A 23,599-nucleotide genomic window follows, 5' to 3' on the forward strand; every position below is an offset into this window, starting at 1 on the left:
TGTGAGGGCTCGTTAGGACGATTAACTACGTGAGGAGCGGTTTCTGTACAAGCAGCGAAAGCGATAGCTGCGATGAAGGGTATCGAGAGCGGACACGAGGAGTGAGGGTGGTGGGGACTTGGGTGTTGAAGATTAGACACGAAAGGCGGGGGGGGTGGTGGTTGAGAGTGAGAGTGTCTTGTCTGTGGTTGCAGTCTGCGGAGCTCCAACCAGTGAGTGACGGTGACGACGATACGTACGACCGGGAGGCTCCGCATGCTGTAAGTGGACAATGCAACGGCCGGGAGTTTTCGCGACTAAAAACGCCTCTCGGATGCTCCCCAATAGATGAAAGGGGTAACCGATGGGTTGCGGGAGAGTTGTATGCATATTGGTTGAACTGCTTCATTCGTTCGTTCGTTGAGTTCGAGGGGAGCAGCAGCTCACGGATGTCAAAATACAGGGAAAGCTCTGCTGGGGATGCGCGGGTGGTGTGTGCATTTACTTACTCTAGTTTTTTTCATGTGGGCATGATCACACAAGGTTGTTTATTTTGCGGAGAAGCAGGTGCTACATTGATATAGAGTGTAACTACAGTGGTGGATAGGGTTTTTTTCTTTGTATTTATTTATGGAGAGTGCTGCTGCTGCTGCTGCTTCTTTGATCTCCTGCTCGGAGAGGATATATTTTTGTCCGTTCGCGTAAACACCACCACGGCCACTCGGTGAAAAGGCTTTTGAGGACGGGGGGGAGGATCCAAAGTGCAGCACCTGGGGGGCAGTTATAATTACTCTTTACTACGCATGTACCCTGTTGCTGCTCCTCTGCCCTATGGATGTTGGGATCGATGCATGTAGTCCCCCATGCGAAGTAAAAGGGGAAAGTCGCCGTCTCTTTCTTTCTCTACATACTCTAGAAGAAGTTGGATTCCGACATCGTGCAATTATACAGACGTCTCCCTCCGTCCAGTCTTTCGTTCTCCCATAATTACTTCTTTTCCTTTTTCCTAGGAGATCCTCGCCTCCTCAACTGTCTGTCAGTCAGCACTAGAGCTTACATACTACTAACTGCTTCTTGAGTTAGCTGCACAGAGACAGTACTGTAGTTACCTGCTGCTGCTGCTGCCCAACCCCTTCCCCTCCTTCTCCCCACGAACGAAACCAAACCATCATTTCCTTGTTTTGCATTCCACTTTCCTTCACCAAGCATCTGCTAGTACTACTTACTTGCTTGGTTTCTATACTACGTATATCACGCCCGACATAAACATAAACATAGCATCTACATCAGCTGCACCTGCCGGTCCCTTAATCACCTCCAGACAACACCACCACACCACATAGACATACATACATACACATACATACATCCCATCTGTATCTATCCGTGTAGGCCCACCAGTCCTCGACACCCTCCGCCATCATACCGCCACCCCCTCCTCCACCCCCTCCACAGCTCCCATGGGCCTCGGCGACCTCTCCCCAGGCGCCCAGCTCACCATCGGCGTTAGTGTCGGCGTTCTCAGCACCAGCATCCAATCCCTCGGACTAACCCTCCAGCGCAAGTCCCACCTCCTCGAAGATGCCCTCCCACACACGCACAAGCGGCCGCCACACCGCCGGCGCCGCTGGCAAATCGGAATCCTCCTATTCATAGTCTCCAACATCCTCGGCTCGTCGATCCAGATCACCACACTGCCGCTGGTCATCCTATCGCCGCTGCAAGCCTCGGGCTTAGTCTTCAACAGCATCTGCGCGACGCTGATCCTTGCGGAGCCCTTCACGCGGTACAGTCTTGTCGGCACGCTGCTGGTGTGCGTGGGGGCGACGCTGATTGCGGCGTTCGGCGCAATGAAGGAGCCGGCGCACAGCCTCGACGAGCTGCTGGAGCTCCTGGGCACCCGCGGGTTCGTGCTGTGGATGTCGGCGACGGCGCTGATGGTGGTGGCGATCCTGGGCGGGGTGAAGGCGTGGGCGGTCATGCGGCCGCGCACGAGGAGCGCGCCGAGGGTGCGCCTGATGAGGGGGATCGCGTACGGTTGCGTGAGGTATGTGCTTTGCCCCGCCGCGCGCTGCTGCTGGGACTGGCTGCTAACCCAACCCCCTCCCCGTCCGTAGCGGAATCTTGTCGGCGCATTGCCTGCTGCTTGCAAAGTCGGCGGTCGAGCTGCTGATCAGGACCATCGTCGACCGCAGTAACCAGTTTAATAGGTGGCAGTCGTGGATGATCATTGTTGGCCTGGTGACGCTCGCGCTCACGCAGTTGTACTATCTCCACCGCGGGCTGAAGCTGTGCTCCACGAGCGTGCTGTACCCGCTCGTCTTCTGCGTCTACAACATCATCGCCATCCTCGACGGGCTCATCTACTACCAGCAGGCGTCGCGGCTCTCGGTCCTGCACGGCTGCTTCATCGCATTAGGGACCGTCATCCTGCTCAGCGGCGTGTTTGCGCTGTCGTGGCGCCTCGAGGAGGAGACGGCGACGGCGGCCGGGAGCGCGCTGTCGCCCGGCGTGGGCTTCGTGGATACGGACGACGAGGAGGAGGGCGAGATTGATGATACGCTGGCGTCGCCGAGGTTCTTGAGGAGGCGCACGATGAGCCAGGCGGACCAGATCTGGGGCGAGCTGCTGGACGAGGAGGCGGCGGAGGAGGCCGATGAGAGGTCGGGGCTGCTGCAGAGGAGTGTTAGCTCGCCAGGGGGAAGGAGAAAGTGGGGCAGGGAAAGGAGGGGTAGCTATATGTTCCCGCGGGTGGGCGGCAGCGCGAGGAGGGTGAAGAGGCCGCAGGATGCGATGGGCGGGTGGTGGAAGTTGGGGTGGTGGAAGGGGAAGGGGGAGGAGGATGCGGCGGCGGTGGCAGCAGGAGCTGAGGGGAGGAGGGTTAGTGTGGGGACGCTGGGGAACTATGGCGGGACGGGTATGGGGAATAGAGAGGTCGTTGTCGTGGATGGAGAGGTCTCGCGATGATCTTGGACGAGTACCGCCCACCCCCGCCTTCCTTTTGTTCTTTTTGTTTTTTTGTATTTTTTTGGCCTGGTCTGCCGTTGCATCTGTGGCTGTGTGTTTGTAGTTTTATTTTTTATGGGTCTGGTCTGTATGGGATGGGGCGGGCGGGTGGGGGAAGGGGGGCGGGCGGGACTGATAACTTGTACTTACATTTTACTCTTATTTTTTTCTTTTTTTCTTCTCTCGATCTTTCTTATATTATGTCTCTTTTTTGTCACTTCTTGATATATTTATTAGGGCGTTAGTAGTCTATTTGATCTGTTAGGAATATTCTTTTTTTTCTTCCTTGTTTTCTTTTGACTGATATTGGTTTTTTTTCCCCTTTTCCGTGGTGGTTTTCTCTCTCTTGTGTGTTATCCTGCTGGGGGCTGGTGGAGTATGGGGAGGGAGTAGAGGGGAGTAGAGGGGAGTTGGGAGTAGAGGAAGGGAGAGTGTGTATAGATGGCCGGAGTGGGTTATACATATACAGCGGTGGTAGAGCGAAGGGTGAGTGTGAAGACGAGAGATTGTGGGGCAATGAGAATAAGAAGAAATTCGGGAGATTGATATATATATGGCAGCACTGGAGAATTTGAAAGAAATTGGTCAAAGAATCAAAGGAACGGGAAGGAACAGAAAAGTGGAATGGAGCGTGGTGCATGCAGGTATATATATACATGTGCAGAGGATCGATGACGGGAGAACTACGTATATATGCACCCGGGCCCCCCATACGTTGCTGGATTCTGTATATAAAAGGGCAATAAGACTGTCGTTATATAAATTGTGGGTTGGGGGGCGAGTGATGGTTCGTGATTGAATTGATTGGGTCCGACGAGAAATTCCGCAATCTATTGTACAAGTACGTTCGTGGTGGATTGTGACTACAGGGTTAGGTGTTGTCCCCCCTAGCCTGCCTTGCCTTGTCCCCCATCCCCTTAAATATTGCTTCCCGGTCCTACAGTTGTGCGGGCGTGGTAGTCTAGTGGTAGACGCCTCGTCCTGTCTTACACCGTGTGGGTTGAGCCCATGATCGCCCGGAGACGTCCGGAGGTCGTGAGTTCAACTCCGGGGGTGGGAGGGGTGGGAGGGAAGTACGACACTTTCACGGGAAGCAGTGTTCAATCTCGAATTGGAACCTGTAGACCGTGGGGTGGCGTATAGTCGCAGCATCTACTTTTTGTGGATATTTTATTACCCATTTTTTCTTTCTTTTTCTGAAGGGGGTATGAAGAGGGAGCTGGAGGGGTATGTGTGATATCGATTGAAAACTCTACAATTAATTGCAGATTGAACTATCTTAGCCTTATCGCTCACTACTTGGCTAATCGGTCTCCAGGGCCGGTTGTAGGATTAGGCCGGTTTAGCGAAACTCTTCCAGGCCATACTTTTCTTTTATAGTATAGTAGATATCGATAGGATCTACCCCCCCTCTCGAGCCTGGAAGAGACCATGCCCGCCGACCCAACAACAAACAAAAAGTCGGCGGGGCCGTCCTGCGAGTGATGGGCTATGATCCAAATACCCTTTCTTTTTTTTATTTAAGATCCAAATACCCTCACAAGACCTGCATGCAGGATAGCCTACGTTTCTGCTGCGAGTTGTAGGGTTCGGGCTTTATCTAGGACAGGGAGAGGGGTGTTTGGGTAGTTTTTTATGGCGTGTGTAGCTAGGTAGCTTTGGGGTGTAGTGGTTTATATTATCATTGTTAAGTTTGTATAGTTAACTAGGCGGTATATTTCACGGCGAGAAATAGTTGGATCGTAGTGTGTGTGGTGGGGGGTATGTGTATGTAGGTATAGTGCCGGGCGACTCCCACTAAACCTCCAAGACACAAAACATATATGAAAGAACGGTACTATGTTTCCGAGGAAGGTGTGCACACTTGGCAAAGTTGTTGGCCCATGATTCCGCCTCAGCCATACCCACTACAGCCCTGGCTTCTGGGTGTGCAGTCCATCCCTATAAGGTACCAAGCTGCTATTACACGTTGAGAGGCACGAAAGGTTCACTAGGCTTTTTATTTCCCCCAGAAGTAATATTATTGACGCAGGGGTGGGTAGGCTGCAATTGAACCCCACGACCAGTGAGCAAATGATGCATTCATTAATCTCGCATCCAAATCCCTTTTTAGAAAGAAAAAAGTACTACCACGCCATGCTAGCTAATCATTGAATAGAAAAAGAAGAAAAAGGCGCTCAAGTCTCTACGAGACTTCACCTCGGGAGAGAGAAATGCTCACTGACCCGGCACTATACCCCCAGGGACCGGCAGCCACTGTCCCACATCCCCAAAGTCGACCTCCACCTCCACCTCCACGCGCTCATCCTGCACCAGCCCCGCCTCAACCAGCAGCCGCCGCCCCTCCATCGTATCATTCACGCAGCTCAGCACCTCCCACACGTCCACGACGCTGCGGTCGACCGCCTTCAGCCAGTCCACGATGCCCGCCTGCACGGCCATCTCCTTAGCCGCGAAGTAGCTCTTCATCAGCTGCGTGAGGATGTAGATGACCTCCTTCTCGGTGGCGCTGTCGGGCGTTGGTGGCAGCGTGCTTTTGAGCGTCGTGACGAGCGTGCGGAAGACTCGTGGAGTGCAGAGTGCGCCGAAGGGGCCTGAAAGAGGGCATTTTAGATTGTTGGCGTGGCGCTGGGTGATTTGGGGGGGGGGGGGGTACTTACCAGGTGCGGCGGCAAGGCAGCGGAGGGCTTTGAGGGCGCGGAGGCGCGGGGCGGGCGGCCGGGTCGAGATCTGCGTGAGGAGGAAGTCGATGTTTGTGGGTGTGGTTGCGCGCTCGGTGATGATCTTCAATGCGCTATTCCCCCCCCCCCCCCCCGGCTCCTCCTCTCAATTAGCACCACCCTTCTTCAATAAACTCGCTACCATTCGGAAGGAAGGAAGGAAGAACTAACGCGTTCCTCAGGTCGAAATTGATCCCCCTCGCCAAAGCCTCCAACGTCTCGAGCTTGATAGCTGCAGACGACATAGTCAGTATCTGCTCCACCATGCGCATGTCAGAGGAAGAACCGTCTTCGGTGGACCTGTCCACGGCTGCATCGTTCGACTGCTGGGGCGGCTTCGAGACGCAGCGCGTCTTGAAGGCCTGCAGCTGGGAGTGCGTCGTGTAGGCGGCGTAGAGCGCGAGCAGGCCTGTGAGGTGTTTGTTAGTTGTGGGGGTTGGTGGGGGCGGGGAAGTACTAGGGGGATTGACCGCCGAGGACGTAGAGGTATGGCGGGGTTGTGGATGAAGACATTGAGAGGGCGGTTGTTTAAACTTGTGCCCTGGTGAAGCTGCTGAGTGACGATGGTGGGGGTGCCGAGACGGGCTGTGATTGGTTGGTGTAGCTAGCTATCACAGCTGTAATCCTTACACTGGCTGGTTTGCCTTGGCGGGAATAAGCTAGTATCTGCGCTCTATGGGGGGGCGGGACAGAAATCGGCACATTGATTGGCAATTAATCGGACACCATTAACAGCTCGATTTGTTCCGATACCCTTTCTATATTTGACCTAGCAGTGTAGTCGGGCCATAATAGGCCAAACTAAACAGAACAGGGAGCTCTCTACATCTCCATGAAACATGCTGGAGGCCAAGAAGCGGTATTCAAGAGAAGGGTTACATCGATAAGATATCAAACCTTCAATTAGCCAACCGACAGCGCTTTCAGTTTTTTTTAGATCCGAGAATTAAGGGCTAGAAAAAAATATCCTTTTTTGGTTCTATAGTGGAGATGGGGGTGCTGGTATAACAGTAACTATCTTGTAATTTAGAGCTATTATTTCGTTCCGTTCAGCTGGGTTGTCTATAGATCTGTGACCGAAGGCGAGGGCCGATGCAATGGGCACTACAAATAACTGGTGTCGGATCCTGCTGGTGATACGAGCGATGTTTAGCATGGACAGCATCTTCATACAGGTATCACAAATCCTGTCACGCATGATACACCAGGCGCATCCATCGTACTGCACCACCGTATGGTTGACTGGCTCCCTATTTATGTGCGTTAGCTCAAGCACATGGGCAGCTGTAGCTTGAAGCCGGACTTAAAGCCCGTCTGACCGGCCTGTAGTAGGTACTCCAAACCTTGTGGAGCCAGATCTAGAGTAGGCGTTGAACTCAAGCGGGTGTTTCAAGCTACTTTCGTTTCTGTACACTTTGGTGAATGGCTTTCTGTGAAGTTGCTTCCAGAAAGACTTGCTTTTCGTTCTGTTTAACTCGCTGATTGGCACTGGCGGAGATAAGAGTTGCAACTGCCGTTTCTGGCTGTAAAGACCCTGCAGATAATACTTTTGGATAGACGAGTTAGCGTATTGTGATGGGAGCGAGTATTGGAAGTGGTGAGAAAACTAAGAAGAGAGGGATCGAGGAAATGGAGGTTTTAAGTTAAGTCACAACCCACCACGTTTAACAACGCTCTCAACTTCGCCACGATATATCCGGCCCGACCGGAATGAAGTAATGGTAAAAGTTGGGCTTGTCTCAAATATGCTCGCGGTGAATATTGCAAGATTTCTTGCTTGGTGTTTCTTTCGTTTTTTGTCGCTCGTAGACAGCTGATTCGAGTGACATCTCATGATTAGTCACCTGTTTGATGAATTGATTGATGTCTTTAATGTAGTGGTTATGTAGATTAAACAGCTTTCTTAGCGCTACATGTACCAATAGCTTTTTCAACGAACTACAAGGTTCGACTTAAAGAAGTGGGTATCAATGCTATGTCATGTAGTATAGAACCACTAGCATGGGGCAGATTATCAGGTTAGGTGTTAAAGCACGTTGCGGCTGTTACGTGGTTGCAAGCAGTTGAGGATATGTGTCAGTTTTGAGAACTATAAGTTAAGCCGCGGTAACCCATTAGTTACAATCATTCTTCCGCTCATGCTCACCCTCCACTCACCCGGGCAATAAATCAAATCTAGAGGAGCCAGAGGAATATTCTCGAGCCCAATAATAGAATCGCCATGCAGGGAGACACTACACTATATCTATAGAGGACGGGTCCGACGGGTCCGACAGACAGATAACGTGAAGATATATGCGGGGTGGGTGCGCATAAATTTTAAATTCCATCATAAACACTCACTCGTTCCAGAACCCTCAACCACAGATTCTCACTCGCATGCCTATAGCTATCGGCTCGCCCTCACTATCACCACACCCACACCGCCAATCACAGCAATTGTCCGTGTCCGAACAAGTTTATATATTGCCAACTTTTAAATCCAAATCCAAATCCAAATCCAAACAAAAAAAGAACCAATCCAACCCATCCGGGTATGTATCCTGCCAGCCGGCCCATACTCCATCCTGTATCCCAGTATCCTTTCTCACTATAATTTCTTCTTTTCCCCTTTTTCCTTCCTACTAACTAAAACCAGTAACAAATAGAACAGACAGAATAGAATAGAACAGGAGAGACCAGCTAGTGGACCAGCCACAGCCACAGCCACAGCACGAAATAACAAGACTCTGTGCCTAGGTTACCCACGACTCGAAAACTCGGATCGTGGCAGGCATACGTATATAATCAGCTGCCTAACTAGCTATCAAAGTGCTACAGGCACCATCACGGCACCGCGTGTCTGAATTCCTTCAAAGCCCAGGAAACCCAAGGAACAAATAAAAGCCGAAAAAACGAAGAAACCAGCCAGCCAGAGACAGAACAGAAAGAAAATCGGATATCAAGATAAAAATAAAAATAAAAAAATAAAAACGATAAACACCACTGCTTCCCGACAAAGGAAAGCGAAAAAAAAAAAAAAAAAAAAAAAAAAAAAAAAACAGGAAGGGAAAGAAAACGAAAACCTAATAATACAAGCAGCAGAAAACACCGAAAGCACCAACAAACCACTCCACCCTTATTAACACCTAAGAATATGACTCAAAAGTCCATGCAATCCAGTTCCCCAAAGTCCAAAGCCCGAGTCCAACCAAGCCTAAACAAACCAATCAGTCTAGCCAAAGCAGTCAATCTAGTCCGGTCCAACAACCAGTGGTCGGTAACCACTGCCCACTTTCTCCCCAAAGACCGGTAAAAAAGAATAAAAAAAGAATCCTATATAAAAAGCCTAAAGAAGAAAAAAAAACCATAGCTAATAAAAACCCACCCATCACCCCACCACAGCCCTAACGCTCCTCGTCCCCACAAACCCTCTTCTATTCCTCCCCGTGCGCCCTCGACTGAGCCAATTATGCTTCAGGGTCTTGGCCAGCTCATCGATCTTGTCCTGCGCCTCGTCGCCTGTCAGCACGCCCGAGAGCACCGATATGCACTGCAGCATTCTGCCGGCATTATGTGTTACATCACTCTGCGCCATTGAGAGGTCGAGCGTTAGAGTGCTGAATAACACTGTGGATCACCTATCATTAGCAACAGATCAAAAAAGCGAATACCAGGGAAAGAAAGTCTACCTCGTAACCGCGAAAACAAAGGCAGGACCACAAAATCTCTAAACCCCATCAGCACCAACCTCCTCACGTCCCAACCCCTCCCCACAATCTCCACCAGCTCCCCCTCCTCCCTTAGCTCCCTCTGCAGCGGCAAAAACACCGCCTCAAAGTATGGCAACACGTTCCCAAAAAGCGCGCTCCACACCTCGACCAGTCTCGGTATGCTGCGCTCGTCGCTGAGTCCGGGGTCCAGCAGGCCCGGATCCAGCAGCCGCATGCCAGAGTCAAGCAGGTCGCGCACGTCTTCTAGGATCTGCAGAGGCTGCCGCCGCTCAATGCACCGCCGGATGTGAAGTGTCACAAGCTTGTTGAGGTCCTCGACTGTGTTTGTGAGCGGCTCAGACTTGAACAGTGGGATGACGCGGGAGCAGAGGATTGGCCAGGCCGTGTCGGCAGTGATGACGAGCGTGGGGTCAAAGTCGTCCCACGACGTTGCGGCAGCAGCAGCAGCGGCCGCAGCGGCGGCAGCAGACTTCTTCTTGGCGCTGGTAAGGTCGATGCCGGATATGCTCTGTTTGAGCTCCGACTTGAAGGCCGCGGCCGAGGGGGACGAGGGCCCAAACGAGTAGAGAGAGCCGCCGTCGGCGGAGATTGCTTTGCTGTTTGAGCTGCTAGAGGAGAAGGTTATGCCGCTGTGATGGTGGTGGTCCTTGTCGCGGCGGGGGCGCAGGAAATGTGGTTTGTGCGAGTGGTGATCCTTTGGCGGCGGCGAGGAGCTATATGAGCTGTGGAGGAAGGGAGACGACTCGCCGGGCGCAGCCACGAGCGTGAGCGTTGAACCCGCCATGCTCGAGAAGGATGTCTTGCGGTCGCCACCGGAGACGGCGGCGGCGAGGGCGGCGGCGGAGGGCGTCATCCAGGGCATGGGCGAAGAGATGCTGGCGAGCTTGTTGGGCGAGGGTGGGGGCCTGTGGGTCTTGTCCATTGTGGGGGTGCCGATGCGCGCGGGCTTTGAGAAGAGCTTCTTCTTTGAGGACTCCTTCTTCTCCTTTCCCGCGGAGAGGGGCGTGGTGAGCGTGTAGACGGGGGTTGGGGGTGTGGGCTGTGGCTGCGGCGGATGTGGGATCGCGTGTGGTGTGGGCGGGGAGGAGGTGGAGAAGGGGGTGCTGGGGGCTGGTGTGGGCGTGGCCGCGAGGACGACGGTGCTGGTGATGGGCGGGGAGGCGGGCGACGGTGCGGTTGCGGAGCGCTTTCGCGAGGCGGAGGTGGTCGTGCCTGCCTGCATCGCGTAGGCAGAGGGGGCCGGGGGTGAGGGCTGCGAGGACTGCGTGCGGGTGAGCGTGGGCTCGAAGTAGCCCTGCGCGCCGGCAGACATGGGAGCTGCCTGGGTGGGTGTTGTGGGCGTGAGCGTGGGCGTGGGCGGGAGCAGCTTGATTGTGCTTGAGGGGATGGGCGTGGATGTGGATGTTGATGTAGATGTGGATGTAGATGTAGATGTAGGTGTAGGTGTGGGTGTGGGTGTAGGTGTAGATGCTATGATGGTATCAAGCGTTGTAGTTGTTGTGGTGTTGAATGCCGTTGTGGTGTCGCGAGCGGTCATGGACGAGGATGTCGAGGAGATGGAGGATGCTGAGGGCGACCGTCCATGGGATGGCTGGTGGGCTGGGCGGTGGGGCGACCGGATTGCTGGGCGACGGGAGGGCTGCATCTTGAACTGTTCTGCTACCGGGGAGGGGATGGGGGATTGCGTTTTAGGGTACTTTCCCTCACTGGGGGCTGTACTAGCTGGCTGGGACTCTTTTCTCTCTCTCTCTCTCTCTCTCTCTCTCTCTCTCTCTCTCTGTCAACGGGGCTTCTCTCCTCTCCTCTCTTCTCCTCTCCAACTGGCCCGACTAACGAAAATGTCAATGGGAAACAGGACCAGCTAGCGTCAGTGGGCACTAGTTTCGCCGACCGGGGGCTGTTGCAGTATGTACTGAGTTCAGCGTGGGTGGGTGGGTGCAGGGACAGCCTTCGTTATAGTCAAGCTGTTATGATATGTAGTTAGATGCTGTATGTAAATATGTAGGGTCGTTGCAGCAGGTACAGTAGAGTGCAGACAGTCCGTCCTTTGTCGTCTAGCATGTGTTTGTGTGAAACGAGGACGACGACGACGACGACGACGACGACGACTGATGATGGCACTGGGCCACTGCTTATATGACACCCTATCTATCTCCCTCCCCTCCCTCCCTCCCTCCCTCTCTGCCTGTTTACTTGTTTACCCCCATGGCCCATCCATCCATCCATCCGCAGCGATGGTAGCGATGAGATCTTCCTCTTCTATCTATGGCTCACTCTGCAACCCACCCACCCATCATGCCGGGGCTGTGCAGGCAGCGCAGCGCAAGTCAGATCCATCCCACTGACGCCATCAACCCATCAAGAAAGAAGCACATATACATGTGGGGGCCGTTCCTAGGCCCCGTAGTAAGTAAGCAACAGACAGCCGGGTAATCCACCTTACTACTACTAGCACTGTCTACAACAGTAACCATAGTAACCAGGGGTACACACTACTGCGGGTAGAGCACCTCAACAAAACCAAAAATAGCCGTCCCTGACAGCTGCGACATCCTCCTGCTTTAGCCCCCAAGTCTAAGACACTCACCATCTCCCCTTAATTCATCTCCCGAGAGGAAATAAGATTGCACCCCTGTACAGATCAGATCGGGTCCCCGGGGGGGGGGGGGGGTCCGAGCGCGTGTGTGTGTGTTACATAGAGTATGTAGTGGGAACTTGGGGCGCTGGGAGGGCCGGGTAATGGCGGTGGGAGGATTGGGGATGGGGATGGGGATGGGGATGGGGATGGGGATGGGGATGGGATGGGGATGGGAGGGGGGGCGAGTGAGAGGGTGTGATTGGGAGGTGGAGACTAGCTGCGGGTTTTTTTGTTGCTTTTTTTTTTCTTTTCTTCCTTTTGGACGGGCTTGGAAGAGAAATTTTTGCCTCTGAACTAATGGAATGAAATCTCGATACATTGAAGCTTAAGGGGTCTGCTTTGATCAAGATATACACCTTTTTAGATGCAGATACATAGTACTTCCTTGGCGTCACGAAACAACCAGCAAAACCCAACGTCGCGACTCAGAAGAAAAACATTAATCCAGCACACAGCCTCAAACACAACAATTGAACATCTGCACATAGCCCGTGGGTCTTGGGATCGAGACTATGGCTTTACCCACTGGTGCTGCAGCTGTCTATTTCTAGACATTGAGATCGTGTTGGACCCTTTCACGTTTTCTCTGGTGGTAAGTACTAGTGGGGGGGGGGGGGGGGAATTATGGATACATGCGTATGCGTTTAAGCTTTAATTGGCATTAGGGTTGGGGTTGGACTAGCATTTCTTCTCTCGTAGTAAAGAGAGGAGGATGGGGCCGGGGTCTCGCTTTGGTTTCTCGGATAAGAGCTATATATATGTAGAGAATCAATGAGTAAAAATGTTCTAGATAGAGCTGCCTAATATATAGCTGGAGTAGTATCTGACCAAAGTACTTTGAGCTCTCGTTCTACTAGTGTAGCGGCGCTTAGTATTCGCTCGATTGGTGAAAATTAATCGGTCAGGAAGATCCGAATTTGCGAGGAGCTAGCCATGAGTTACAAAGCCCATATAACTACCGGCGCTGTTCGAAGCGGTTCAGATCACCAATCGTGCAAGTAAGTAATTCTTCGGGGAGTAAAATCGATCGAAAGTATTCATGTCGATTAGAAGGCCTGCAGGAGCTCGACGGAAAAGCGGTGGCACTATAATACCATCTCCCACTAGTATAGCAGCGGCGGTAAGAGGGAAAGGAAGATATTAGCTTACTTCAGTGCTGTTTCGTGAGTAGAGCCTTTGCATGGATCGTGTGTACAAGGAGAGGTGGGAGAGGGCTGTTATATAGGCATTCCACAACTCCAAATCCCTATTCGCCCACCCATGCAAACGCCATTGCTCGTTGCCCATTGCTTATTGCCCACTTGATAGAAAAGAAACCCCCATTGAAAGTCCCGCGCAGGTTCATGTAGGATTATGTCAATAGGGATGTTGCATAGACAACTGCAGGCTTTATTCAGCGGTACCTACAAGGTTTTGTCGCCCTATAGGAGCAGATACTAAGTAAAGTCAATGGTTAGCTCTATCCACCGCTCAATGTGGAATACACTTGCGCCTTGAGATGGCAATTTCTGTGTTGGTTGCAGTTAGTAAGTGCGGGTCCCATTATATCCCACCATAAAAGCAAGATGCCCATTGAAGGAGTGTTATTAGACCGGTCATGTAACATGTTTGGTTTCCTATTGGGACCTACTCGGGCCCTTCGAGGGCGTCGGTCCAGGTACCTGTGCATGGCTGGTTTGTAAGAGTATGTGTGAGCCTATGTTTGAGAGCCAAGAGGAATATCTTAGCCATTAGAGTTGCCACGAACGAATGGTGATTTTGGTGCCTTATGCGTGTTACGAAATTGAATTTGACAATGAAACAAGGAAAGTGGCATTAGCTTTGTAGATCATCAGCCCTATGGGGCCATGAAGCTCTATAAGACTCCCACAATTCTCATGTTGGGCCCGAGTATTTGGAGGTGGGTGTCATCCGCTCGATGTATTGTAGTATCCCTCAATATCTTCGAACTCTGTATGGGCTACACAAATGATGAATTAATCGATGTTATTTGATGTGATCGACACAGGCTAGTGATTGATTAATTCTGCTCTCTCCGATTGTAGAAAGCAGGAGTGAATGGGAGTTATGTTATCAGATATCAGGCTACCCCGAAATTTAGTGCGTAGTCAGTGGTCCACATAGAAAGGCGGGACAGAAGGACCTCTCCATATATTTGTAGCGTGCCCGCACCCATCCCATAGAAATTATCCAGATTTGTATGCCTGACGCGGTTTATCTGATTTCGCGGCTGGCTCATCCTCCATTCTACCCGTCACTTTTTTTGTTTGTTTACCTTTCTCATCCTTTTTACTTCATCCCATCATCCCCACCACCTCACATCTCCACCACTTCCTTCCATCCTTCGCCCTTGAAAATTCCCCCAACCTCTGCTAGTTTCACAGCCTATCATCAAAATTCATGATGGATAAGAAACAAGTGAACCCCGATGGTCCCACAGAACTTGTCCTTGTTTCACAGTTCCAAGGTGCTCCCGTCTATAGAGTAGTCGCAAAAACCAACTCTACCCCGGAGTCTGCGGCCCCCGTCCAAAGCAATTCGCAGGGGAGTTCTCAACACAGGGAATTGAGGATGCAGGACCCAATTGACGGCTCAGGTCGTTTCCCTCATCCACCACGTGAATCTGTCCCCGAAGGTCAAATCGGAGCAGATGCGGACCGTGGTCTTGAAATGATTCCGGTTCCCATTCCATCCTTCCCGAATATCACACAAGGGCAAGCTATTCTTGGATACACCAATAGCCAATGGGCTTATCTATATGTAAATATCACTCGTCCTTCATCTCTTACTTTTGAGTTTTTTTGTCTAATATATATTTTCCAGAGTCGGGCCCAAGAGCTCGTAAGGCCGTTTGCCGATAAATATGCCCAAACAATCAACACGCCAATCCATCTGCGTGCTGAAAACAGTGCAGAAATTCTGGGGCCGCTCGTGGAAGCGTTTCCTGGCTTGCAGCGGTGTGAAGACAACTGGGGCGCTAAGTGGGTTGTCAGAAAGGCAAGACACGCAGTCAGTGTCAAAGATGCTTCTGAAAGACGAAAGTCGTCTCTCAAGCCTAGTATCGAAACTATGGCATCATCATCGGCAATCGCGGCTGAGGGCCAAAAAGTGGTGGAAAAAGAAAAAGAAGATGATGATTCTGAGGGCGACGTTGAAGCCGCCAACGAGGAGCGTCGCGGTAATGACAGCGTCGTCCACTCTCCAGGTGTCGGACAAGCTCCGGTCCCAGATTGGCACAAGTACATGACGCCAAAGTACACCCAAGGGCGCGGGCCCAGCCTATACGGGCTCACAAAGCCAATAATCCCGTTCTTTGAGCCTACTGCTGGCCCACCATCTATGCGTCACTCCTCCTCCGACCTTGATAGTAGCCGCTCCCTGGCTACTAAGAGACGTAGTAAACGTCTTCCACACCCTCCACCACCCGCTCAGGCCAGTCCCACGGGCGAGCCAGTGATTGTCAACCCAGACCACCAAGTCACGAGCGGTCCCACAAAGCACTTGAGTGCAGTAAGCTCCGCACCATCTCCGGTCAGGCGAACAATTGGCTTTACCATTCCTAAAGCCACCCGCCAAATGTCAACCCCGGTTCTATCTATGTCCGCAGATAGTCCTAAGCAAGATGACTCAGACGATTCAATGCAGATGGACGAGCAGGAAGAGCAACAGGAAACAAGCAGCAGATACCATAAGGCTGTCCCTGAATCTCCACAAAGAGGTCAAGTAGACCAGGGGTCTGCCAAGCGCACAATGGATCATCAATATACCGATCATCCTGCAACAGAAACCTTCGTCCTACCACCTATTAGAGGGCTTCTCCCAGCCCCAAGCTTTGGAGTCGTCCAAGAAAGAGGCAGCCAAGCAGGAATGTTGCCTTTCAGTAATGGCAGCAGAGCCGGACCTGGATTTGGCAATAGCTTTCCAAGGTTCGACCAATTAGCCGGCAGTTCAGGTGGTGACAGAGGTGGAAAGATCAACATCGTCAATAGGGATCCAGGGCCGAACATGGGCCATTTCAATCGTGACCCTTACGGCAACTTTGGCAGGGGTAACACCCATAATGCAGCCCCGAATTTCCAACATGGAGGCCAGAATGTGCAAAACGGAGGTCAAGGTGGTTTTAATGGAGCCCCTGCTAGTCCTAATGCGGGGCATTACCACCAGGAGAGCTTCTATCGAAACACTGGCAGCTATGCTAACGGACTGCCCACCGATCCATACGGGTTTGTTATGAATCAGGGCCAGTATTATGGTGGTGCAGCTCCAGGCAGGCCTTCTCCTTATGCACCCGCTCCTCCTCACGGACCAGGAAACAATGTTCACGGCGCCGCTAATCTGAGCAACGGCATCAATGCTACCCTCAACATTCCACCGCATCCTGGTTATAGCCATGGTGCCAGTAACAATAATCTCTACCACCCGCAGAGCTTTGGTTGGAATGAACACAACGCCCATGGACCTGCTCCCAGTGGCCCGAATGCGATTGGAAACGAAGGCACCAGAACTGCCATGGACGGTGCTCTTCCCCATCCCGGTGGAGGTACTCCGAGGGCTAGTCGTGGAAGGGGCAGCAGATCTTCTAGACAGCTCCGTCATGCTTCCACCTGGAGCGGCAATCCTTACTAGTCCAACCAACCAACCACCGCCCTCCAAATCAGCGAATCAGCTGAATCTGAATTGCCCTTTTCGCCAAGAAGAAAAAATAATACTCTGTTCAAAATAGCAACCTTTCCCCTCCCTATTTCTTTTCCTGTCTGTCAGGGTTTTCATGTATACTTATCTTTTGAGGGGGATTTCAGTGTTTAGAATGGCGTTATGTATACTTATCATGTTGTGGTTTTTTGTCTTGATTTTCGTGTTCCTGTTAACGCGTGTTTTTGCTTTACCACTGGTGGTTTTTTGTTGAGGATGAGGGGGATTAATAAAAATAGATGGTGATAAGGAATAACTTGAGTTGCTACCTTCGTGATGTTGATGACGTTTGATAAGATGAAGATTATTGAGAATGTGAAGTGTCTGAATCGATTCCTAGGCCTAAATATCGAGTAGTATTCTCTTGTAACGCTGATTAACTTAAGTAAACGTGAAGATTCTTGAGAATGTAAAGAGCCTTAACCAATTCCAAGACTTAAACTATCGTGTACTGCCCTCCTACAACGGTTATTCGATGCTGTATGCTTTTATAAGATGATGACTTGTAGAAACTTGATAAATTCAGAGCAAAAACCGATGAACCTAGAGCAGAAACCGATGAACACAGAGCAGAAAACAGACACACGAGAGTATAAAGGGAGAAGCAGAAGAAGAACGGCAGCCACTCGGGATAGAGTAAATACACTTGGCAGTCTAGTTGTCAGGGGTTCCCATGAAACATGTATTATGATGTCGCTAATGCGGAGCTACCCCCCACTTTTTGCACTCGCTGGATTCGTACCACACGGAGATTGGGATGCTAGGGTTGAATGGCGGGACATTGGGCTGGGTACATGCATCTACATTGCTATGATATAGTAAGGAATCAACACTACTACATGTAGGCAGGTACTAGAAGCGGCAGGGAGCAAGTGTGATATATGGGAGGATTGCTAGGGTACAGATATCTTGGTCCTAATAACCATGCCAGATACATGTATATACTATATGCAGTATTTCTTGCATCATCTCGAGCCGCTTTCTTGGTGTTTAGTACAATTAGTATACGTATACACCCAACAACTTATCAGTGTACTTGCCCTTGAATTCTCGAATGCGGGATAAATTGTTTGGATCACTTACTTATTGGGAAAGCTGCCCAATTGTGACATTTAACTAATCTTTGAGTGATGAGTTCTGACTATAGAATGCTTTTCTCGCTGGTACTCGCACTCCACTGGCTTTCATCAGGTTGATGTACTTAGTTAACGCTTGAATTTAAGCCGCAGCCTATCGGACTTACTCTAAACTTGAGCTGCCGGGCTTAGTGTTAATCGTGCTACTCAACCGGATATGGAAGTTGTGATAACTATAGAAACCCATAGTTCCTCACGATTCTACACTACATGTAGTTTTATTTTCTAATCCGTGATATATCACATAAATAGTAATAAAAGCTTCTCCGCGATGTTTCTGTTACGACTTCCCTATTGGGTTTGAGCAACACGATTGAGATCAGGCCTAAGCTTAAGGGATGCTAAACGTAACTGCTAGTACATAGCTCATCGTCAACGCCATACTCTTCTCGCGCCGACCCAATTTTCCTTAAGAAACATCGCTACAAGTACCAAAACACCTACCTGACCCCCTTTTTTGCAGTCCCATGAAACCCACAACCCCTCAATACTCGTCGCAGCAACCGTACCTGAAAGCCAATGATCGCCACAACCAGAAATACGCCGCCAAGACGCACACTAAGCAGAAAGCAGGTTCCCCCTGTCAGTCTGTGCTGCACGTCAAGCGCCTCCCGCAAAACTCTTCAGCGCACTTCACAGCACTAACCATCCCGCGATGACACACACCCAAAACAGCCATTGAGTCAACCCGGGCAGCCAGCAGCAGCGTAGCAGGACCGATCGACCATAAATTCCCCCCATTCGCACACCCTCAATTGCTCTCCACTCGCTCGCTCCTCTCAATTAATTCCCCACTCACCTCTAGCTCTACACACCACCGCAATGGCTCTCCAAATGGCTTCAAAGCGTCTCCTCCCTTCGCTCATGCGCCCCACCTCGCTGCGTCAGTTCAGGCTCGCCTCCAGCCTCTCCAGCGCCGTCAAGGCCGAGATTCTCGTATGTTGCGCTCCAATCCAATCCAATTGCAATTAATTGGTAGCTACAGTAGCTAGATCATTGACAATTGTGCAGCATGAGACCACCCACCCGTCCCACGACCCCCCCGCGGACTCTGGGTCTGCGCGCCTGATTGCGGACCATGAGAAGTACATGGTCGCAACATACAGCCGGCCCACCACCATCTTTGCAAAGGCCGACGGCAGTCATCTGTGGGATCTTGAGAACCGCCGCTATGTTGACTTCACCGCCGGGATTGCCGTGAACGCACTCGGGCACAATGATGAGGTCTTCCTCAGTGTTATGGCTGAACAGGTACCTCTCTCCCTCCCCCCGTCTCTTTTCAGAACTAGCACCCACAAACTAACCACCCCCCAAGGCCAGCCAAATCATCCACACCTCCAACCTCTACCACAACCTCTGGACCGGCGAACTCTCCAAGCTCCTCGTCACCAAGACACACGAGCACTCTGCCTTCGCCACCGCCTCCCGCGTCTTCATCTGCAACTCCGGCTCCGAGGCCAACGAAGCCGCCCTAAAGTTCTCGCGTAAAGTCGGCAAGCAGCTCGGCGGCGACCGCAAGACGGGTCTCGTCTCCTTCCACAACTCCTTCCACGGCCGCACAATGGGCTCGCTCAGCGCAACCCCCAACCCGAAATACCAGGCCCCCTTCGCCCCCATGGTGCCCGGCTTCAAGTACGGCACGTTCAACGACATCGCCGGCATCCCCGAGCTCGTCACCGAGGAGACGTGCGGTGTGATTGTGGAGCCGATCCAGGGCGAAGGCGGTGTCAACGTGGGCACCACCGAGTTCCTGGTGGCGCTCGCCCGCCGCTGCCGTGAGGTTGGCGCGGTGCTCATCTACGACGAGATCCAGTGCGGTCTTGGGCGCACGGGGACCTCTGGGCGCACCAGTTCCTGCCGAAGGAGGCGCACCCGGACATCCTCACGATGGCCAAGGCGCTCGGCAACGGGTTCCCGATCGGCGCGACGATGGTGAATGATTTCATTGCTGAGAAGATCCTGATCGGCGACCACGGGACCACTTTTGGCGGTAACCCGCTGGCGTCTAGGATTGGGCACTATGTGTTTAGCAGGCTGAGCGACCCGAAGCTGCTGAGGGGGGTTGAGGCGAAGGGGCAGATCTTCAAGAAGCGGTTTGAGGCGCTGGCGGCGAAGTATCCGGATGTGGTGAAGGAGGTGAGGGGAAGGGGGTTGATCTTGGGGTTGCAGCTGACTAGGGATCCCAAGGAGTTGATTAGGGAGTGTAGGGAGAGGGGCCTGCTGGTCATTACGTGCGGGACAAACACGGTCCGTTTTGTGCCACCGCTTGTGATTGAGGATGAGGTGATTGAAGAGGGGCTGGCCATCTTTGAGAAGGCCATGGAGGCCTGGGTCGCTATGGAGTAGGTTAGCTAGGTAAGTTAGATAGTCTAGAAAACGGAGGGGAGTTTGGAAGTGTTTCTTGTTTGCAGTAGAATTAAGGAGCGAATAAAGATTGTTATTTTTGCTATCAATTTAAAATGACTCTGCAATTCAAAACGGGTGCATCTGTTCTAAATTCCCGTCAAAACAATCATTTCCCTACCATCCACCTATTTTTTCCCACCCACCGATCATTTCTCCCCCGCATCACACGCCATCACTCGATAACGCCACACCACACCAGCGCCACACCATGACAAAAAAAAAAACACGAACCAACCCACCAACCCCACCACACCCTACAAACACACACGCAGACCGCACCATGTCCGCGCCCACAACCACGACGCCGCCCGACCCCGACCCCGCCATGAGCGTCTTCCTCCCGCCCGTCAACCGCGCAATGCGCACGCTCGACCGCTCCTTCTTTGCCAAAACAATCTCCCTCGCGGCGGCCCACGTCTTCGACGCAAAACACATCACGCGCTTCCAGAAGGAGTGCGCAAAGGACGTGCTGCGCCTGCCGAGGACAAAGACGATCATCACAGAGGCGGACCCGGCGGCGCCGGGGGGGTGAGGAAGTTGCTGCTGTTGAGGCCCGAGGTGAGGGTGGATGGTAGGTAAGGCGGTTGCTCGTCACCCGGTATGGAGTGTGGGTTTGTGGAGTTGTCAAGCTGGTGCTGATGAGGTGTATGCTGTGGTGTGCTAGATTTGTCGACGGCTGGTGAGAAGACGAGAGAGTATGTGGAGAGTAAGCGGATTGAGCTGCTGCCGTATACGCTGCAGATGAACTACGGTGACTGGAGCTACCGTGTGTCCCCCTTCATCCCCCCTCCCCCCCCTCCCCCCTCCCCCTTCCGCGCAACAGCTAACACCCCACAGACGAAATCATGTCCGCCATCCTCCCCTCAACCCTCATGTCCGAGGTCCCCCAATCCTTCGCCCAAGCCGGCCACCTCGCCCACCTCAACCTCCGCTCCCACTACGCGCCCTACAAACACCTCATCGCCACCGTCATCCTCGACAAAAACCCACGCATAAAGACCGTCATCAACAAGCTCGAAGACGTCGGCACCGAGTCCGAGTTCCGCACCTTCCCCATGGAGCTCCTCGGCGGCATCCCCGACACAAACGTCGAGGTCAGCGAGAGTGGCTGCGTCTTCCGCTTCGACTTTGCTAAAGTATACTGGAACACCCGTCTCGGCGACGAGCACGAGCGCGTGTGGCGACAGTTCGCCCCCGGCGACGCCGTCTGCGACGTCATGGCCGGTGTGGGCCCGTTCGCGATCCCCGCCGGCAAGCGCGGCGTCGTCGTCTGGGCGAGTGATCTGAACCCAGAGAGCTACAGCAGCATGGTGGACAACATCAAGCGCAACAAGGCCGACGCCTTCGTGATGCCCTTCTGCAGAGACGGCCGCGAGTTCATCCGGAACTCGGCCAGGGAGCTGTACGAGCGGTCGCAGAACCCCGAGACCAACACCATCGTGATCCCGCCGCCGGCGCCAAGGTCGCGGTCCAAGGCGCCCGTGGGACCGCCGCCGGAACCGACGGTGGTGAGGGTGCCGCCGGCGTTCGCGCACTATGTGATGAACCTGCCGGCGACGGCGATTGAGTTTTTGGATGCGTTCCGAGGCGCGTATAGGGGGCTGGAGGGGCTGTTTAAGGAGGAGGAGAGGGGGAGGAAGATGCCGATGGTGCATGTGTACTGCTTTTATAAGAATGCGGAGCAGGAGAGGGCGCCGGAGGATATATGTAAGAGGCTGAGCGAGGCGATGGGGTACGAGATGAGGCCCGAGAGTGGGGAGGTGACGCTGGAGCATGTGAGGGTTGTGAGTCCGAATAAGGTGTATTATTGTGTGAGCTTTCGACTGCCGAGGGAGGTGGCGTTTGCGGAGGTTTAGACGGCGGGGGAGGGGGGTTCTTGTGCTTTTGTAGATAGTAATCATCTCCGAGTTAATTTGGCTTTTTTTCTCGATGTTTTGGGGTTTGGTAGAGTAGTGTTCCTGGTTTCATGCTTGACGTGTAAAAGCAATCGCTGCTTGGGTTCTGGTCCTGGATAGGCCTAGGGCCGTGTATGATTATCAGTGTAATAATTATAACCAATAACCCATGCCTAGCTAGAAATCCACCCCAAGCACTCCCCGGCATCATTAGAATAGATTATTGCACCTAAAGCTTTATAGACAGCTGCCCTACATTAGAACACCGAAAGGTACACCACGGACTCAACACCATAACCTCCCACACTCCATTAATCACATCCCAGCTACCACCGACTCCAAAGCTCTGCTTCAGTTCCCCCGTTCTGACCGCTACGCTGACCGTGCCCAGAATTATTAAAATATTAATATCCCGGTTTAGGAATGGCCTTGGCAAGGTAACTTGGCATGGCCTTGGCACGATGCTTTAGTAGAGGATGTCCTCGACAACTAGTACTTAGCTAATTCGTTCACTGACACCGGGGAACGAGTACTGAGGAGCCTTGACTCCGGCTGTACGGCCGATGATGTACTGCGCTGAACTCGCGTGAATAGGGTTGACAGCGTTGCCTCACAGGCTTTCTTGCACCATAGCTTTCCCCTCTATCTCTTCTTTTTCCTTCAATGAGCTTGCTGACCACAGGGAATTATCGATTTCCGATGTAGATTTTCTCACTCTCTGGGATAGATTTCAGCCATAGCTCTTCACTCAGGCTGAGGTCACAAGGGTTAGAACCACCGCGCTTCAACTTAAAAAGATCAGTCTGCAATCCTGAGCGCCCTGGAGTGTGGAATCCTCGTGTAGTTATCTGAGCTAAAGAAATTTTAGCTCACATACATACGGGAAAAGTGCTTAGGAGACAGTATCTAGAAAAAGCCCAACTCATGGTAGAAATACTAACCGTATAAAGAGCTAAGCACAACATGTTTGCTTGAAAGTGAAATGCAAAAAGACTCCGGGTGTCGACTAGAGCGCTTTTATTTCTACCCTTTGAGGCGCTTATGTGTGTGGGGAGCTGGATGGGTGTGTCTCTTTGCCCGCTTGGTCTAAGTTGGTGCAGGCATTAGTTGAGTAGGTTGGAAACGCTCTGCTGTTTTAGTTGAAATTGAGGAGGTTGGCTGAGATCGTCCCAGATACCGTTTCGGTAGGTAGTAACACGTACCACCATGGTAATATATGTTGTCCCAATAAAAGTATTTATAGAGGCCTTATATCCTTTAGTAGGTGCAAAAAAAGCAACGGCGACTCTAATACGCCCCAAAGTCGCACTCCCCTCAGCTGTGAGCAGCGATATATGGTGGTATGTGATTACAGCGAGCCTTGTGGGAGTACTTGTCCTCTCCCGATACCCCCCAATCCCTCAGTCTTTCCATG

At 52.2% G+C, this 23,599-nt stretch overlaps 6 protein-coding genes across 6 annotated transcripts; 4 read left to right on the forward strand and 2 right to left on the reverse strand.

Moving 5' to 3' along the window:
- Window positions 1-1,439: 1,439 nt before the first annotated feature.
- On the forward strand, window positions 1,440-2,946 carry LAJ45_03089 (uncharacterized protein; the record flags this gene model as incomplete). Its single annotated transcript, XM_046112678.1, has 2 exons — window positions 1,440-2,026; window positions 2,097-2,946. 2 exons carry the CDS (start codon window positions 1,440-1,442, stop codon window positions 2,944-2,946), a joined length of 1,437 nt encoding a protein of 478 aa, XP_045974167.1.
- A 2,059-nt stretch (window positions 2,947-5,005) lies between these two features.
- Window positions 5,006-6,218, reverse strand: LAJ45_03090 (uncharacterized protein; the record flags this gene model as incomplete). Its single annotated transcript, XM_046112679.1, has 6 exons — window positions 5,006-5,028; window positions 5,211-5,579; window positions 5,646-5,779; window positions 5,877-5,937; window positions 5,992-6,114; window positions 6,176-6,218. The coding sequence occupies 6 exons, from the start codon at window positions 6,216-6,218 to the stop codon at window positions 5,006-5,008; spliced, it is 753 nt and encodes a 250-aa protein (XP_045974168.1).
- Window positions 6,219-9,075: 2,857 nt separating this feature from the next.
- On the reverse strand, window positions 9,076-11,063 carry LAJ45_03091 (uncharacterized protein; the record flags this gene model as incomplete). Its single annotated transcript, XM_046112680.1, has 2 exons — window positions 9,076-9,314; window positions 9,377-11,063. 2 exons carry the CDS (start codon window positions 11,061-11,063, stop codon window positions 9,076-9,078), a joined length of 1,926 nt encoding a protein of 641 aa, XP_045974169.1.
- A 3,396-nt stretch (window positions 11,064-14,459) lies between these two features.
- Window positions 14,460-16,682, forward strand: LAJ45_03092 (uncharacterized protein; the record flags this gene model as incomplete). Its single annotated transcript, XM_046112681.1, has 2 exons — window positions 14,460-14,816; window positions 14,880-16,682. The coding sequence occupies 2 exons, from the start codon at window positions 14,460-14,462 to the stop codon at window positions 16,680-16,682; spliced, it is 2,160 nt and encodes a 719-aa protein (XP_045974170.1).
- Window positions 16,683-18,706: 2,024 nt separating this feature from the next.
- LAJ45_03093 (uncharacterized protein) lies at window positions 18,707-20,230 on the forward strand (the record flags this gene model as incomplete). The annotated part of the gene is made up of 4 exons (XM_046112682.1): window positions 18,707-18,820; window positions 18,896-19,135; window positions 19,200-19,673; window positions 19,736-20,230. 4 exons carry the CDS (start codon window positions 18,707-18,709, stop codon window positions 20,228-20,230), a joined length of 1,323 nt encoding a protein of 440 aa, XP_045974171.1.
- Window positions 20,231-20,570: 340 nt separating this feature from the next.
- Window positions 20,571-22,146, forward strand: LAJ45_03094 (uncharacterized protein; the record flags this gene model as incomplete). Its single annotated transcript, XM_046112683.1, has 4 exons — window positions 20,571-20,743; window positions 20,794-20,861; window positions 20,955-21,056; window positions 21,128-22,146. 4 exons carry the CDS (start codon window positions 20,571-20,573, stop codon window positions 22,144-22,146), a joined length of 1,362 nt encoding a protein of 453 aa, XP_045974172.1.
- Window positions 22,147-23,599: the final 1,453 nt, after the last annotated feature.

Source organism: Morchella importuna (genome assembly GCF_003444635.1).
Source record: "Morchella importuna strain M04M26 chromosome Unknown Morimp01GS006, whole genome shotgun sequence".
NCBI lineage: Eukaryota > Fungi > Ascomycota > Pezizomycetes > Pezizales > Morchellaceae > Morchella > Morchella importuna.